This window comes from Durio zibethinus, chromosome 4, assembly GCF_047325235.1.
Source record: "Durio zibethinus cultivar Kanyao isolate XHJ-2024 chromosome 4, ASM4732523v1, whole genome shotgun sequence".
NCBI classification, from domain to species: domain Eukaryota; kingdom Viridiplantae; phylum Streptophyta; class Magnoliopsida; order Malvales; family Malvaceae; genus Durio; species Durio zibethinus.
Window position 1 is genome coordinate 6,320,731 of NC_143165.1, and position 13,498 is coordinate 6,334,228.

Below are 13,498 nucleotides of genomic sequence, written 5' to 3' on the forward strand. Positions count from 1 at the left end.
GTTCATGACGTGATGTCAAAGTGACAAAGTCAAACAGGGAACAATTCCCTCGCGCCTTCTTCCCTCCGAATTTAGGCCTCAATTTCCGCTGCAACTCCAAAAACCCTCCGTTTTTTTTTGTTCTTCTTCTCTTCCCTTTGTGTCACCCGACGTTGACTGACGGCTTCTAGATTCAGCCAATCAGAATTCGAAAACAATGTGCGGGATCTTCGCTTACCTGAATTACAACGTCACGCGTGACAGACGCTTCATTCTTGAGATCCTTTTCAATGGCTTGAGGCGGTTGGAGTACAGAGGCTATGATTCCGCTGGGATTTCCATCGATTCGTCGGATCCAAACCGACAGTTTTCCGATTCTGCCCCTTCTCCTCTCATCTTCCGCCAAGAAGGCAACATCGAATCGCTGGTTAAATCCGTCTACAAAGGTAATTTATTTTTCTTCTTTGACGTGAAAATTGTTTCAATTTTGAGAAGCTGTGCTTTGAAAAGCCATTTTCTTTGTTTTTGGAACAATTGTCCCAATTTTAGTTGAAATAATTGTGCTCTAGTGTTTGGGTTTAGAGAAAATAGCGGAAAAGAAAACGAAATAAATGAAATTAGAGAACAATGTTTGATTTTTGTTCTGTTCTATTTTCCAAAGGATGGAATAGATTGGCAATTCTGTTTTCGTAAAGTGTAAAATATTGATAATTCGTGTATTTATGTCACAATTCGAATCCACACAAAAATATCAAATATATATTTTTTGTTAAAATTTTAAATCATGTCACGTTTGTGTCTTTTGTTCTAATCGTGTTGTATCGGCGTGTCCTGTTTTAAATTATGAAGTCTAAGATGGAAGACTTTAATAAATATATTTGGGAAAATGAATTTAAAATATTGATATTGGTATTTCAGATGTTGCGTCAATAGAGCTGAATTTGGAGGAACCTTTTGCTGTTCATGCTGGAATAGCACATACCAGGTGGGCAACTCATGGAGAGCCATCTCCCAAAAATAGCCATCCTCAGACATCAGGTGCTGGAAATGAGTTCTTGGTTGTTCACAATGGAGTTATTACAAACTATGAGGTTTGCTTAAGAAGCACTGTTACTGCTTAATCTTTATTTCTTGTATTATTGGTTATTCGAATTGCTTTTTCTTTCCCTTTTCTTACATGTACATTGATAATTGAGCACATGTTTAAGCACTCATCTGGTTGTTAACATTTTTAGGTGTTGAAAGAAACACTGATCCGGCATGGATTCAACTTTGAATCCGATACTGACACAGAAGTCATTCCAAAGCTTGCCAAATATGTTTTTGACAAGGCAAATGAAGAAGGTAATCATAACTTGTGTGCAACAAAGAGACGGGGTTTTTGAATTGCAACTAGTTTTTCTATATAATTTTTTGGGATAAAATGGTGCTTTTTTTAATCCAAGAAGCAGTGAAAAGGAACCTGCTACCTATAAAACTGTACAATTGAAATTACTTATTTCTGCTAAATAACTGCATATATGCCTGTTAATGATGCAAGGGCCTGAGGGTACTTTCTTTAAAAGGGCAGGGAAGGAGGGGTTAAAGGTTAGAATTTATTGACTGGTAAGGTTTAGGCATCTTAGTACATGGCTGTGGTGCTTTTTCGTAATATACTTAGCTATCTGACTAGTTCAAAAATCATACAGTTGGAAATGTTCTAGACATAAATGCACAGATGGGTCTGTCTTTTAATGCCTATCCTGCATTAAGTTAATTTTTGAGACAATCATCTAAGTTTTCTCATCAGACAAATATCTAATTCAGCTCTGGTGTTACTTATGGACGACAGTCTGGGTTAAAATCCTCATATCTTATTTTGGTGAAAAAGATGTTTTATTAATCTATGTTAATCAATTTTTGTGCTTCTTATTTCCCATAACCTTAAGAAGGTCAATATTGGCTGATTTTAGTTTGAAATTGTGTTTTACTGTTTATCCTGCAGGTGAACAGACTGTCACATTTAGTCAAGTTGTACTTGAAGTTATGAGGCATCTTGAAGGAGCCTATGCCCTTATATTTAAAAGTCCTCATTATCCAAATGAGTTGATTGCTTGTAAACGTGGTAGCCCATTGCTCTTGGGTGTCAAAGTAAGTTATCTGAAAAACATTAATTATGGAGTTGCCGACTTTAAGATACTTGTTAAATCACTTCCAATTGAATAATATTTTTCAGATTGATTTAGTGCACATCTTATCTTTTCTGATATGAGCTAGATTTGGTATTGTTACTTCAACCTTTTCATGATTTGAAACCTCTGAAATCATGGACTCACTTTAAATATTTAATTTTTTTTAAAAGTAGGGGAATTTGAGTTTTTTTTTTGTTATGTAATTGTAATTTGTACAATATCTTTTTTCTTTCTTCTTCGTTTATGTTTGATTTGGTTGACCCTTATTTTGGTTATTGTAACATGTTCAGGAATTAAGTGAAGACATGAGCAGAGGAGCTTCATTTCTTGATCTTAAGTTCATTTCAGAAAATGGGCATCCAAAAGAATTTTTTCTATCCAGTGATGCTAGTGCTGTGGTTGAACACACAAAAAAAGTTCTGGTGATTGAAGATAGTGAAGTAGTTCATCTTAAGGTACCTTTGTTGACATGACTTTTAAGTAAACCGTTTGGCATGGCTCAAAGAGTGACCTAGAAGCTTTTTTACATTGAAGTTTACTTTCTAACACTGCTAAATTCTTCAGGATGGAGGTGTTTCAATTCTTAAATTTGAGAGTGACAAAGGAAAGCACAGCAGTGCCCTTTCTGGACCATCATCAGTGCAACGTGCATTATCTTTTCTTGAGATGGAGGTTGAGCAAATGAATAAAGGACATTATGAGCATTATATGCAGAAAGAAATTCATGAACAACCAGAATCTCTTACAACCACAATGCGTGGGAGACTTAAACATGGAGGTTCTTGCAAAGCCAAGACTGTGCTTTTAGGTGGACTGAAAGATCACATAAAAACTATTAGACGGAGCAGACGTATTGTGTTTATTGGCTGTGGTACAAGCTATAATGCTGCTTTAGCTGCAAGACCTATCATTGAAGAACTTTCTGGTAATTACTTTTCACTTCTGATGCTCCATTCAGAATTTTCAAGTTTATTTTTATGATTAATTTCTTGTTTATCTTATGTGATAATTACAGGTGTTCCTGTTACAATGGAGATTGCTAGTGATCTGGTGGATCGGCAGGGTCCAATTTATAGAGAAGATACTGCAGTCTTTGTTAGTCAATCTGGTGAAACTGCAGATACTTTGCTTGCACTAGAGTACGCCCTTGAAAACGGCGCACTATGTGTAGGCATAACTAATACTGTTGGTAGTGCAATAGCCAGGAAAACACATTGTGGAATTCACATAAATGCTGGCTGTGAGATAGGGGTGGCAAGTACCAAGGTAAATTTCTCCTTTGTACATGTTTGTTCCATTATTTTTTGTGTTATGGGTTAACAAAATCCTCACCATCATGTTTAGGCATACACAAGTCAAATTGTTGTGATGGTAATGCTAGCTCTGGCAATTGGAGATGATGCAATATCTAGTCGAGCCAGACGAGAGGCTATTATAGATGGTCTATTTGATTTGCCAAGTATGTTTAATCTTGAGTCCTCTTTTAACAGATTACTGGATTAAAAAGGCTTGTTTTTATTGCAGAGGTGCACTTTCAGGAAGGTTTAAAATAACTTTCATTTTTGCAGATAAAGTTAGAGAGGTACTCAAGCTTGACCAGGAAATGAAGGATCTGGCTAAACTATTGATTGCCGAGCAGTCACTTCTTGTATTTGGAAGAGGATATAACTTTGCAACGGCTTTAGAAGGCGCTTTAAAAGTAAAAGAGGTGTCTCTTATGCACAGTGAGGGGATACTTGCAGGAGAAATGAAACATGGGCCTTTGGCACTAGTTGATGAAAATCTCCCAATTATTGTTATTGCTACCCGAGATGCATGCTTTAGGTCAGTTAAATTCTGCTTTGAAGAAGTCAACTGCGGTATGGTTGTTTTGGTTTGATGATTAACACCTTTAAATTGTCAACAGCAAGCAGCAGTCAGTTATTCAGCAACTTCATGCCCGCAAAGGTCGCCTAATAGTGGTGTGTTCGAAAGGAGATGCAACTTCTGTATGTCCTGGCGGATCATGTCGAGTAATTGAAGTTCCTCAGGTTGAAGATTGTCTTCAACCTGTGGTTAATGTCATTCCTTTACAGGTATGGTTACAAATAAGTTTCTCAATTAGACAATAGTGAATCTCCCAGTTACACATCCACCTTCTTTTCGAAACCCTTCTTCCCTTTTAACAAATTTAATTAGGGATGCCAATGGATAGAGTATAAGGCGGATAGGAGATTTTCCATCCCATCTCCCAATTTTTATATTATACCTATTTCCGTACTTATATTCAAGGGGTATTTCAACTCTATTCCCATTCCTATTTTGAGTATTTAATGGGTATGAATAATTTCCATCCCTATAATTTTTTTAAAAAAATAAAAATAAAAATTTATTTAACTTGTATATTTAGATAGTTTTTATAAATATATATTAATATATATTTTTTCAATAAAAATATATTAATTTTAATTAATTTAAAATAATAATTTATATAATTTAACAAAAAATTTATTTACTAATTATATATAAATATATAAAAGATACGAGTATGGGATCAGGACGGATGTTATATTACTCATTTTTATTCTCGTATTTAATAAAAATTTAAAATTATATCTATCTTCATCTCATACCCATGATATAATTCTCATCTCTATTCTAATAAAAAATCGAGTTTTTTATCGAGTACGAGTAAGATTGATATTTTTAAATTCAACTTCTCCGCTTCTTATTCATGGACTTGTTATTGTTGGATTGTCTCAGTTTCACCTACTTGTGTTGCTTTTGTCTGCAGTTGTTGGCCTATCACCTAACTGTTCTGCGTGGTTACAATGTTGACCAACCTCGGAATCTGGCCAAGAGCGTGACAACCCAATGACAGTGATTTGTCAACTTGTTCTTTAAACCTTGAAACACAACAAGAATTAGGCTGATGGCAGAGATTACCTGATGTTCGGGTTTTGCATTGTAAATTATTAGATAAATCGCACACTTTTGACATCAGGCTCGTTCCGTTTCATTTTCCATGTCTTAACTATAAAAAGAGGTTAATAAAAAATTATTTCATTAAAAAACTACATATTTTGTTTTTCTTTAAAAAATATTTTTTGGATAAGTAGAATCTGCAGTTTTGATTTTTTCTTTTTCTTTTTTCTTAATAAAGATGTAACTAAATCGAATTGAAAAGAATTCAATTTGAAACTCTCCAACTTGAACTTAACTTAAAAGTTTGATCAGAATTTGTCTTGAATTTAATAGAATTTTAATTTTTAAGTTTGAGTTTGATTATAGATTAAAATAGAGTTATTTGAATTTATTTAATTATAATCGTTTAATAAAATATGAGTTTAATTTTTATGTTTGATTTTAAATTTAATATTATGTTAAACTTCGAGTTTAGATTTAAATAATTTGGACTTGAATTGATATATATAAAGATAAATAATATTTTTTTGATTAAAATAATAAAATTTATTAAAATTTAAAAATTCAATTAAATTTATAAATTACGTATTAAGATACTCAAACTTAATTTTTTTTATAAGTCAAATTGTTTAAATTCGAACTAAATTCGATAATGATCAAATCAAATTTGAATTTTATTCAAATCAAATTCAAATAATTTATGAGTATTGATAAATTATTTACACTCATATTCTCTACCATTTGATCATCCAAATCAATTGAACAACTGATACATGGAAGGATTGCCCAGAGTAAACCTGGTTCCTTTGCCAAAATCCCAAAGCAATGGCTAGCAGCTGCGCTCTGAAGACATAACCACCCACTTTAGACATCTTCTCCCTTTCCTCTTTCTTTCATTCATTCTATACCTTGTGAATGATGTTAAGGGGTCGATCTACAGTTGGATCCAAACCCATTTTTCCATCCCTCTCATTCTTCATATTTTCATCATCATCATGATCATCAATGTCATCAAGGTCAGGTCAATATAGTCATAAGATTGCTTCTGGAATGCCAAGCTTGCTGCTTAGATATAATTGTGTAGGAACATCACATTTGTGGAGACCTGACACTGCATCAGTCTGCGTCAAATTTAATGACCCTGTCAATGCCAGCAAGGGCTCTAGCAAGAAATTTTGGTTTTGGCTATCATTTTTTCTTTCATCCTTTCTTATTTCTTCCAGTAAAGCTTTAGTTGTGTCAATACCTGTAGCATTTAATCTCAAAACATTAGCAAAATTGGCCAGACAATACATTTCACTGATTTCTTGAATCAGTTTACTCACCAGCGAGGTATCCACCATGCACATAGCCATTAAATCTTTCACTTGTGTGTTCACCCGTAAAGAAAATGCGTCCAACTGGGGCCTGAAGATAACCAAATAAAAAACAAGCACAGTGTAAAATCATCATTGAATATGCTTTATGTGTTCTCTGGATCATCGGTAAAAGGGTTAATGTTATAAATTACCTCTAAAATGTCTAATATGATACTAAACTTTAAAAATTTCTAATGTAATACATGAATTATGAATATATTATGAGTTCTTTGATTGCCACATGTCATCAGTTGAAACAGTCACGTTAGAGATGAGTATCACGTTAGTTAACAGATTTATAGTTTAAGTATCACATTAAATATTGCAAATAGTTTAAAAGTTAATCATGACATTACCCTGGATAAAATAATCTTACAAAACCGCACTACGGCTGGTAGAAAAGCAGAGCATGAGATAAATGCATTGCCTCCCAATATATAATTCCACTAACCCTCTAATCACACATAAGAAAGAATTTAACAGTTCACCCCATTCAGGACATAGTTACAGTTCTTTCATTTCATTTTAATATTACAAATAGAAATATAGGTAGTATAACCTGAGAGATTAACATTCAGAATATCGAACACATATGAGTTACCTTAATATCATTAAGGACTTGGTTATTAGAGATTATGGGGTAGTTGCTGTAGCTGCCACGCTGGAATCTGTTATTCCACCAGCGAGGAACAAGTATACCAGTGGCATTAGGTATGTCGGGTCCAAACATGTCTCTAAGCACACACATAGCTTCCTTCAATGTCTCTTCATTGGATTGAGTTTCCACACGTTTTGATTCACCATTCGTCAATGTTACAACCAAAATATTCGAACCAGGGTACGTATTCTCCATGTGCTGATGACATAGCAACAGATCAGCAGCTAATTTGGATGAATTGAAGGGGTAGTTAAAAAATGAATGGATGACACAATCTCTCATATTGCTGAAAGATGCAGGATTCTCATTCAAAATAGTATAATTTTTTTATTGATCATTATACAAGTAAAGAATCTACATTGGAAACTAACACAATAAGATAGTGTGATCCCATATTGCCTCTACTATACAGGCCACCTATGATAATTAAAAAGATTCATTTTCCTTCGAAATCAAGCAAGAAAAGTAATTTATGATTTTGTGAGCAACAAAATTGATTATCATAGGCATCTCATTCTCTCAATAAAACACAGAAAACAGCTCAGTTAGTGGCTGCCTCCTACAATGCAACTAATTCACGGATCTATGACAGTGACAAAATCTCAGACACAACATAAAAGGGGAAACCATTACTTGCTAAGAAGTCTCTCGCAGTTGGCAACCTCTACAAGGAAAGTAGGTAATAGTTTAATTAATGTCTTTTAGCTGAAGAAGTTGCCCCCTAAAACTTGATTTAAGGTTATATTCATATGTACAACAAGTAGCATTGTCATAATATCACAAATCCATAGTATTAGTCATCACATTTTGATATATCATGTAGGCTGCTAGGTTGTTAAATGTTAATTATAGTCCCTAACAGATAAGACAACCAACAAAGTTAACCACCAACCTAATAACAAATTGATACTATATGACTGCACTGTCGTTTTATGCAGAAAAAACAGGGCTTCTATTACACGATAAATAAAGCAGCGTAGGATCAAGGCAGTGCACACCACAAAGCATTCATTCAAAACAGTACGAAAAATGAAGATTAAGATTTCATTATACTAAAGTGGCAGCAACAGCAAGAGGATTGGTCAGGTCAAACATCAAAGTTAGCTGGCAACAATATTATAAAGGAAATAACGATTAAACTAACCTGCCAAAACGTGTAATAGCCTCTCCGCTCGTGAGCATAGATGAAGAACTCTTTCTCAGGCCCACAAGGCCAGAACTTATACGGAAACTTGAGGAAGATCTTGGTATACACCATCACATCACATTTTTCTATGGCTTTCGTTTTCCACCTCTGTTATCGTTAAAGTTTTTCTTGATATTAATATTTAATCATGCAAAAGTAAATTTATGATGTCAAGTAAGTTTTACATGACTAAGCAATCTTTTGTCGAGGGATCACCACAGGAAATAATTGCATGGCATATAAAAAGGAAAATCATAGTCCAACATATCTCTAAGAAGTAAGTAGTTCTTTCTAAGCTCATTACGTGTAAAAGCGTACATGGTTGATTATTCCTTTTCATTTTTTATGAGTGGTCTATTTAATAGTGCTGGAACAGATAACTTCCACAATTGAGTGGCATACATAAAGGCATTTCTTCCAACCCACATTATCAACACCTGAATTCTACATAATAAACACATGGATTTGATACTTAACCTAAACGATCAAACTCAAATATTTTCTCATGGATTGTTGGTCAGGTTCTCAAATAGTTCCAGTTCTACTACGTATCACTAGTACCAGCAATCATGGGGATGAGTTGATGATTACTGTTCTGTTCCTAATGGCTTATGTCTAAACATGTCTTACCTGCTCGCAAAATTGCTTAAATCATGGGTTGACCTAAACACTCTTGTGAGTGAAATAGCCAAACCTATCTTCGTACCCATATACGACTATTAGATTTTAAGAAATCCAACTAAAAAGCCTAGGTTACCCAGGCGAAGCACGTTAAAGCTCCGATGTCCGCTCATTCTAACATTACTAGGACTAGCCTGTTTAATTAGTAGCTAGTGCCTAGTATTAGCATTATTTTCAAGATAATGAACTGCAGCTGTCACAAAATATTTTATTTGCAAATTATCAACTCACACCGTACACGTGTTGTTCTAAAAAAATCTCACGAGCCTAAACCCCAGAAAGAGTTAATCACATGAGCCTATGGTTTACAAAATCTGTGGATCATCTTGGAATCCATGGTATTTGCATACAATAAAGACACCTCGAAATATAGATCCCTTTCATCATCCACCGGCAAACTCTATTGAATACAAGTTGAGTGGCCAGAACAACGAATTCTGACTCTTTCTAACTTTATGATATTTAATATTGCATGTGCCACCATCTTTAAAAAATAAGGAAAACAATTTGGCTAGGGAAAAGATCCATTTGACAACTCCCATCTGTGGGAACCCATAGCCTAAGGTTCATATCCTAATCGCATTCAATGGTCAAGATCTTCCTATTAATGCAGATAATGTTGATGAACAAGTGGGTAAAGAAATGCAAGATTTTATTGGGTTTTGTTAGTATATAAAAACGGCAGATGAGAAAATCTAATAAAGAAAGAGGAAACATACGGGCAAGGGTGGCCTGAAGGAAATGAGGTCGCTTTGGAGAACACCAATGCTAGCAGACAAAATTACGTAGTTGGCTTCGTAAACGCAACCATCCTCTGTTCTCACCGTGACACCATTTCTCGAGTGCTGCAATTCCCTGACAACCTGCCACAAATCCATGCGCAAAGAAACATCTTTAGCATATAATTACTACTATATGTAGCAAACAGGAACTGATTAGTTAATTGAAATAAAAAAAATAAAAAAAGTGATTAGGAGGAGTCCAAGCTAACAGCCAACAACTCTCATATATTCTAAGAAGTCAAAGCAAGAAAATCCGTGCAGTTCAGATATCACATCAGAAGCAGTTACGGTATTGAAGGAAGTACGTGGAGCCCCATGCCCCCATCAACCATTTACGAGAGGTTTCCAGAAGGCACTAAGAATAGTAGGGAAAAAAAAAGAAGAAAAGGTTCATTGATGTCTGATTTGAAGAGCAACGGAGACAGTAGAAGACAACATGTTGAATGAAGAAAATGATAGGGCTATTTGCGAGTTGTTTTATGACTTCGATAAGACATCTCAACTCCTGGGTGTTGTTCTTTGGTCATTATGAACAGTGAAAATTGGGGAATTGGGGTCCTACTGGTTGATGAATGATAATAGTGAGGTAAAAGTGCTTGAAATGTTTTAAATATTCAGCTGAATTCATGGCAATATGATTCAAATGAAAAATGCAAGGTCAAATTATGGCCCTTCGAAGAGTTTCACCGCTTTGCATTATTGAAATTGTTCATAGTTGTGAACAGACCTATTTGAGGTTGACGAATTATTTTCTTGTTTTTAGACAGTGTTAACATCATTTCAGTGAAGGAAAAGAAGAATTCATCATATGAATCAAGAAAAGAAACAAGCAAAAAATTTTCCAATTTTTCACCAAGAAAAATATATTAGCATTAATATTAAAGACCAATGAGCAGTAGTCTATTTCTTTATAATGATCATGATGATAGCAAGAAAAAAGAGAAAATCAATATAATTATTCAAGAAAAGAAATTGAAAAATAGAAACCAGAAAACAGTTGATCTTCCATGGTGTATATAATAAATAATAAAACAAATAAAAGTCACATTGATAATTAAAATATTATTTCACCTAGGGCATTAGATAATGATTAATATTTCCCCTATAAACAAAGGTTAAAATAGCTTTCAAATAAATGGCATTATCTGCAAACTCCCAAAATTGGATCAATCCATCTTAAGAACAAAAGGAAAGCAGTACATACATACAAAAAAGAGCTTCAGTTTTCTTTTTTTTTCCACACTTTCTGCTCTTTTTTTTTTTCGTATTTATTATCCCATTACCCTCTCTCCCTTTCCCTTTGTTTTCATCCCAGGATTGAGTGACAAAAAACCAAAATAAACCATATCATATGCATTGATTTAAACAGCATTTGTGATGCGGTATAACGATCGTCTGCCTTCCGTCATTGATACTCATCACAATAGAGATGTAAATCATTATTCACTCAAATAACGATGAGTGCCTCCGCTATAATAAAAAATTACAATCATAATGGAACACTAAAATTATTATTTGTTTTTTTTTATAATAAATCTATAAATTTTATAGTATATTAATAACGAGTTATAATTGAAATATAAATGTAAAATTAAAATATACTAAATTACTTTAAATATCATAAATAAATATTATTATATCAAATTATTTTTTATTTTTATTTACGATAAATTATGAAAATTTAAAAAAAAATTTACAACCACAATTAGCACGTTACCACTATTTATGTCAACCATAAATATAATGCGACTGAAAACACTACTGCAATCGTGTTTTAAGTTGGACTAAAAAATTGACTGAAAAGAAGCCAAAGAAATTAAAGAGCTGGATTTTATACCTTATTGAGTTTGAGTCGATTGTCCAGGATTTTACCCTCCGAGGTAAATAGAAAATCCTCAACCATTTTATACAGTAAATACTCATAACCTCTTTCATCTGCCACCAAGAACTCTCTTTCCCCAAAATCAACAAATGTTGATATCGGCTCCACCTCTGTTTGCTAAAATAAAACAACAAGCATTAGTAAAATAAAAAAAAAAAAAAAGGGAAATTTTATGCTCTGTTCAATGTGAAAGTAAGAAAAGAAATTTGTGTAATACTAGATGTTATCATTGTTATTTGGATTTTTTTGTTACAAGTTACGACCACAAATTATAGTCAGGAGCCAGGTCAAGATTTTTTTAGCATGTTTTTCACGAAGTAAAACCAACCCAAAATTCCAAATGCATGAATCATAACTAAAATATCTTTCATTTGCATTTCTTGACTTTTCTTAGCAACCAAACAGGGAAAAAGAAAATGAAGTGTAGAACTTGCCTGCCATCTCAAAATCGTGTAATATGAAGTCGATTGCAAGCTCTATTGGTGTCTTGGGTGTTCTAAAAAATCCACCATGAAAACGAAAAAGGAATTGGAAACGTTAATCCACTTACCCTGAGAAATCAAATACTACAAGTAGTAAATTAATAATCAATAATTATTATCATGTGTTGTTCTTACAAAGGTAACTCGGTTCTATTGGAATTATCGTCGAAACCGTTTGCCTCTTGGTCCCTTAGTTTCTGAATCGCTGAGTCCACCGCTTTCTTGTACGAGTCAGCGGCGATTCCACTCGGAAATATCTTCCCGCTGCAGGTCATTCATAAAAAGATTCAGCTTTAATTCATTAATGCGTCCAAACGGTGCCGTTCAGAGAAAAAGTTTCTCCCATTTTTCAAAGCTCAAACATTCACCGCCAAATGAAATAGTTAAAAATTCCGGGTTTCGATTTCGGACCTCCGATCATATATGTTATAGCGGGCATTGCTGTAGTCAGAGAAGCAGGTTCGGAGGCCCAGTTGTGCGGCTAGCTCCCAAACCGGATTCGACTCTTTGCCACCTACACCGACGATCCAACCCGCTCCAAGCTCCACCGACACGCCTCCGAACATTTCTTTACAAATCCGACCGCCGATTCTATCGGACGCTTCCAATATCACCAAATCCTCAATTCCGTTCTCAGCCAAAACCTTCGCCGCCGATATACCTAAAATCATCAATTAAAAATATAATCCGTCGTCGAGAAAAATCCTTTTTTTTTCAAATTATTAATTTATAATAACATGTAATTGATATCCACATCTTTGTTCGTTTAAAAGAATTAATTTACTGTTTAGTTAGATTGCTTTATGTTACCGACCGGAGACGCCAGCGCCGATGACGATGACCGAGGAGAGAGAAGAGGAATCCATTGAGAAAGGGAGAGAAATAAAGATGGAAGGAGAAGGCAATCTGTGTTTTGAGTTTGAGTTGAGAGAGGCAGAAATAGCGGGAGTCGGCTTATATAGGCTTTATTTTTCATTTTCAGTTTTTTTAATTCTACTTTTTAATTAAAAAAAATGTGCCTTTTGGTTTATTGCAATTTTTCATCCTCCGACAAATAAATGTTTCATTTAGATAATTAATGAAAAAAATTTTTAAAAAAAATTTCACCAGATAAAATTTCTTTTTCATGGACAGTTCAAGTGAGTTAAACATTTGATTTTTAAGAGTGATGTCAAATTGAATTTAATTTTATTTTTTAAAATAGTATATAAAATTATAAATTTTTAAAAATTGATTTGATTTAAATTTTCATATGATCCGATCTTAAATGAGTTATATTGGTTTAATTTTTTAATTTATATATGTATATATTATTTTAATATAATTTTTAATATATTTAAATAAATTTAGATATAAAATAATTATTTATATTTTATAAAAAATTAAAATATATACAAAATAATAAAATATATAAT

General features: G+C 33.6%; 2 protein-coding genes across 2 annotated transcripts; one reads left to right on the forward strand and one right to left on the reverse strand.

Moving 5' to 3' along the window:
- On the forward strand, positions 1-5,206 carry LOC111287912 (glutamine--fructose-6-phosphate aminotransferase [isomerizing] 1-like). Its single transcript, XM_022878608.2, has 11 exons — positions 1-425; positions 898-1,070; positions 1,215-1,323; positions 1,964-2,109; positions 2,441-2,605; positions 2,715-3,075; positions 3,166-3,416; positions 3,495-3,609; positions 3,719-3,974; positions 4,057-4,225; positions 4,924-5,206. Exons 1-11 carry the CDS (start codon positions 197-199, stop codon positions 5,005-5,007), a joined length of 2,058 nt encoding a protein of 685 aa, XP_022734343.2. The 5' UTR covers positions 1-196; the 3' UTR covers positions 5,008-5,206.
- A 501-nt stretch (positions 5,207-5,707) lies between these two features.
- LOC111287713 (polyamine oxidase 1-like) lies at positions 5,708-13,046 on the reverse strand. The gene is made up of 10 exons (XM_022878385.2): positions 12,898-13,046; positions 12,495-12,744; positions 12,219-12,347; positions 12,036-12,097; positions 11,557-11,711; positions 9,657-9,800; positions 8,215-8,364; positions 7,014-7,268; positions 6,380-6,461; positions 5,708-6,300 (listed from the first exon to the last, which is right to left on the reverse strand). The coding sequence occupies exons 1-10, from the start codon at positions 12,947-12,949 to the stop codon at positions 6,086-6,088; spliced, it is 1,494 nt and encodes a 497-aa protein (XP_022734120.1). The 5' UTR covers positions 12,950-13,046; the 3' UTR covers positions 5,708-6,085.
- Between the last annotated feature and the right edge of the window lie 452 nt (positions 13,047-13,498).

Excerpts from the sequence above, each read along its gene's own strand:
- LOC111287912 (XM_022878608.2), top strand. The coding sequence starts at position 197 with ATGTGCGGGATCTTCGCTTACCTGAATTACAACGTCACGCGTGACAGA. Across the intron at positions 1,071-1,214 it reads GAGTTATTACAAACTATGAG|GTGTTGAAAGAAACACTGAT; the intron begins GTTTGCTTAAGA and ends TAACATTTTTAG. Across the intron at positions 2,110-2,440 it reads CATTGCTCTTGGGTGTCAAA|GAATTAAGTGAAGACATGAG; the intron begins GTAAGTTATCTG and ends TAACATGTTCAG.
- LOC111287713 (XM_022878385.2), bottom strand. The coding sequence starts at position 12,949 with ATGGATTCCTCTTCTCTCTCCTCGGTCATCGTCATCGGCGCTGGCGTC. Across the intron at positions 11,712-12,035 it reads ACACGATTTTGAGATGGCAG|AGGTGGAGCCGATATCAACA; the intron begins GCAAGTTCTACA and ends TTTAGCAAACAG. Across the intron at positions 6,462-7,013 it reads AAGTCCTTAATGATATTAAG|GCCCCAGTTGGACGCATTTT; the intron begins GTAACTCATATG and ends GGTTATCTTCAG.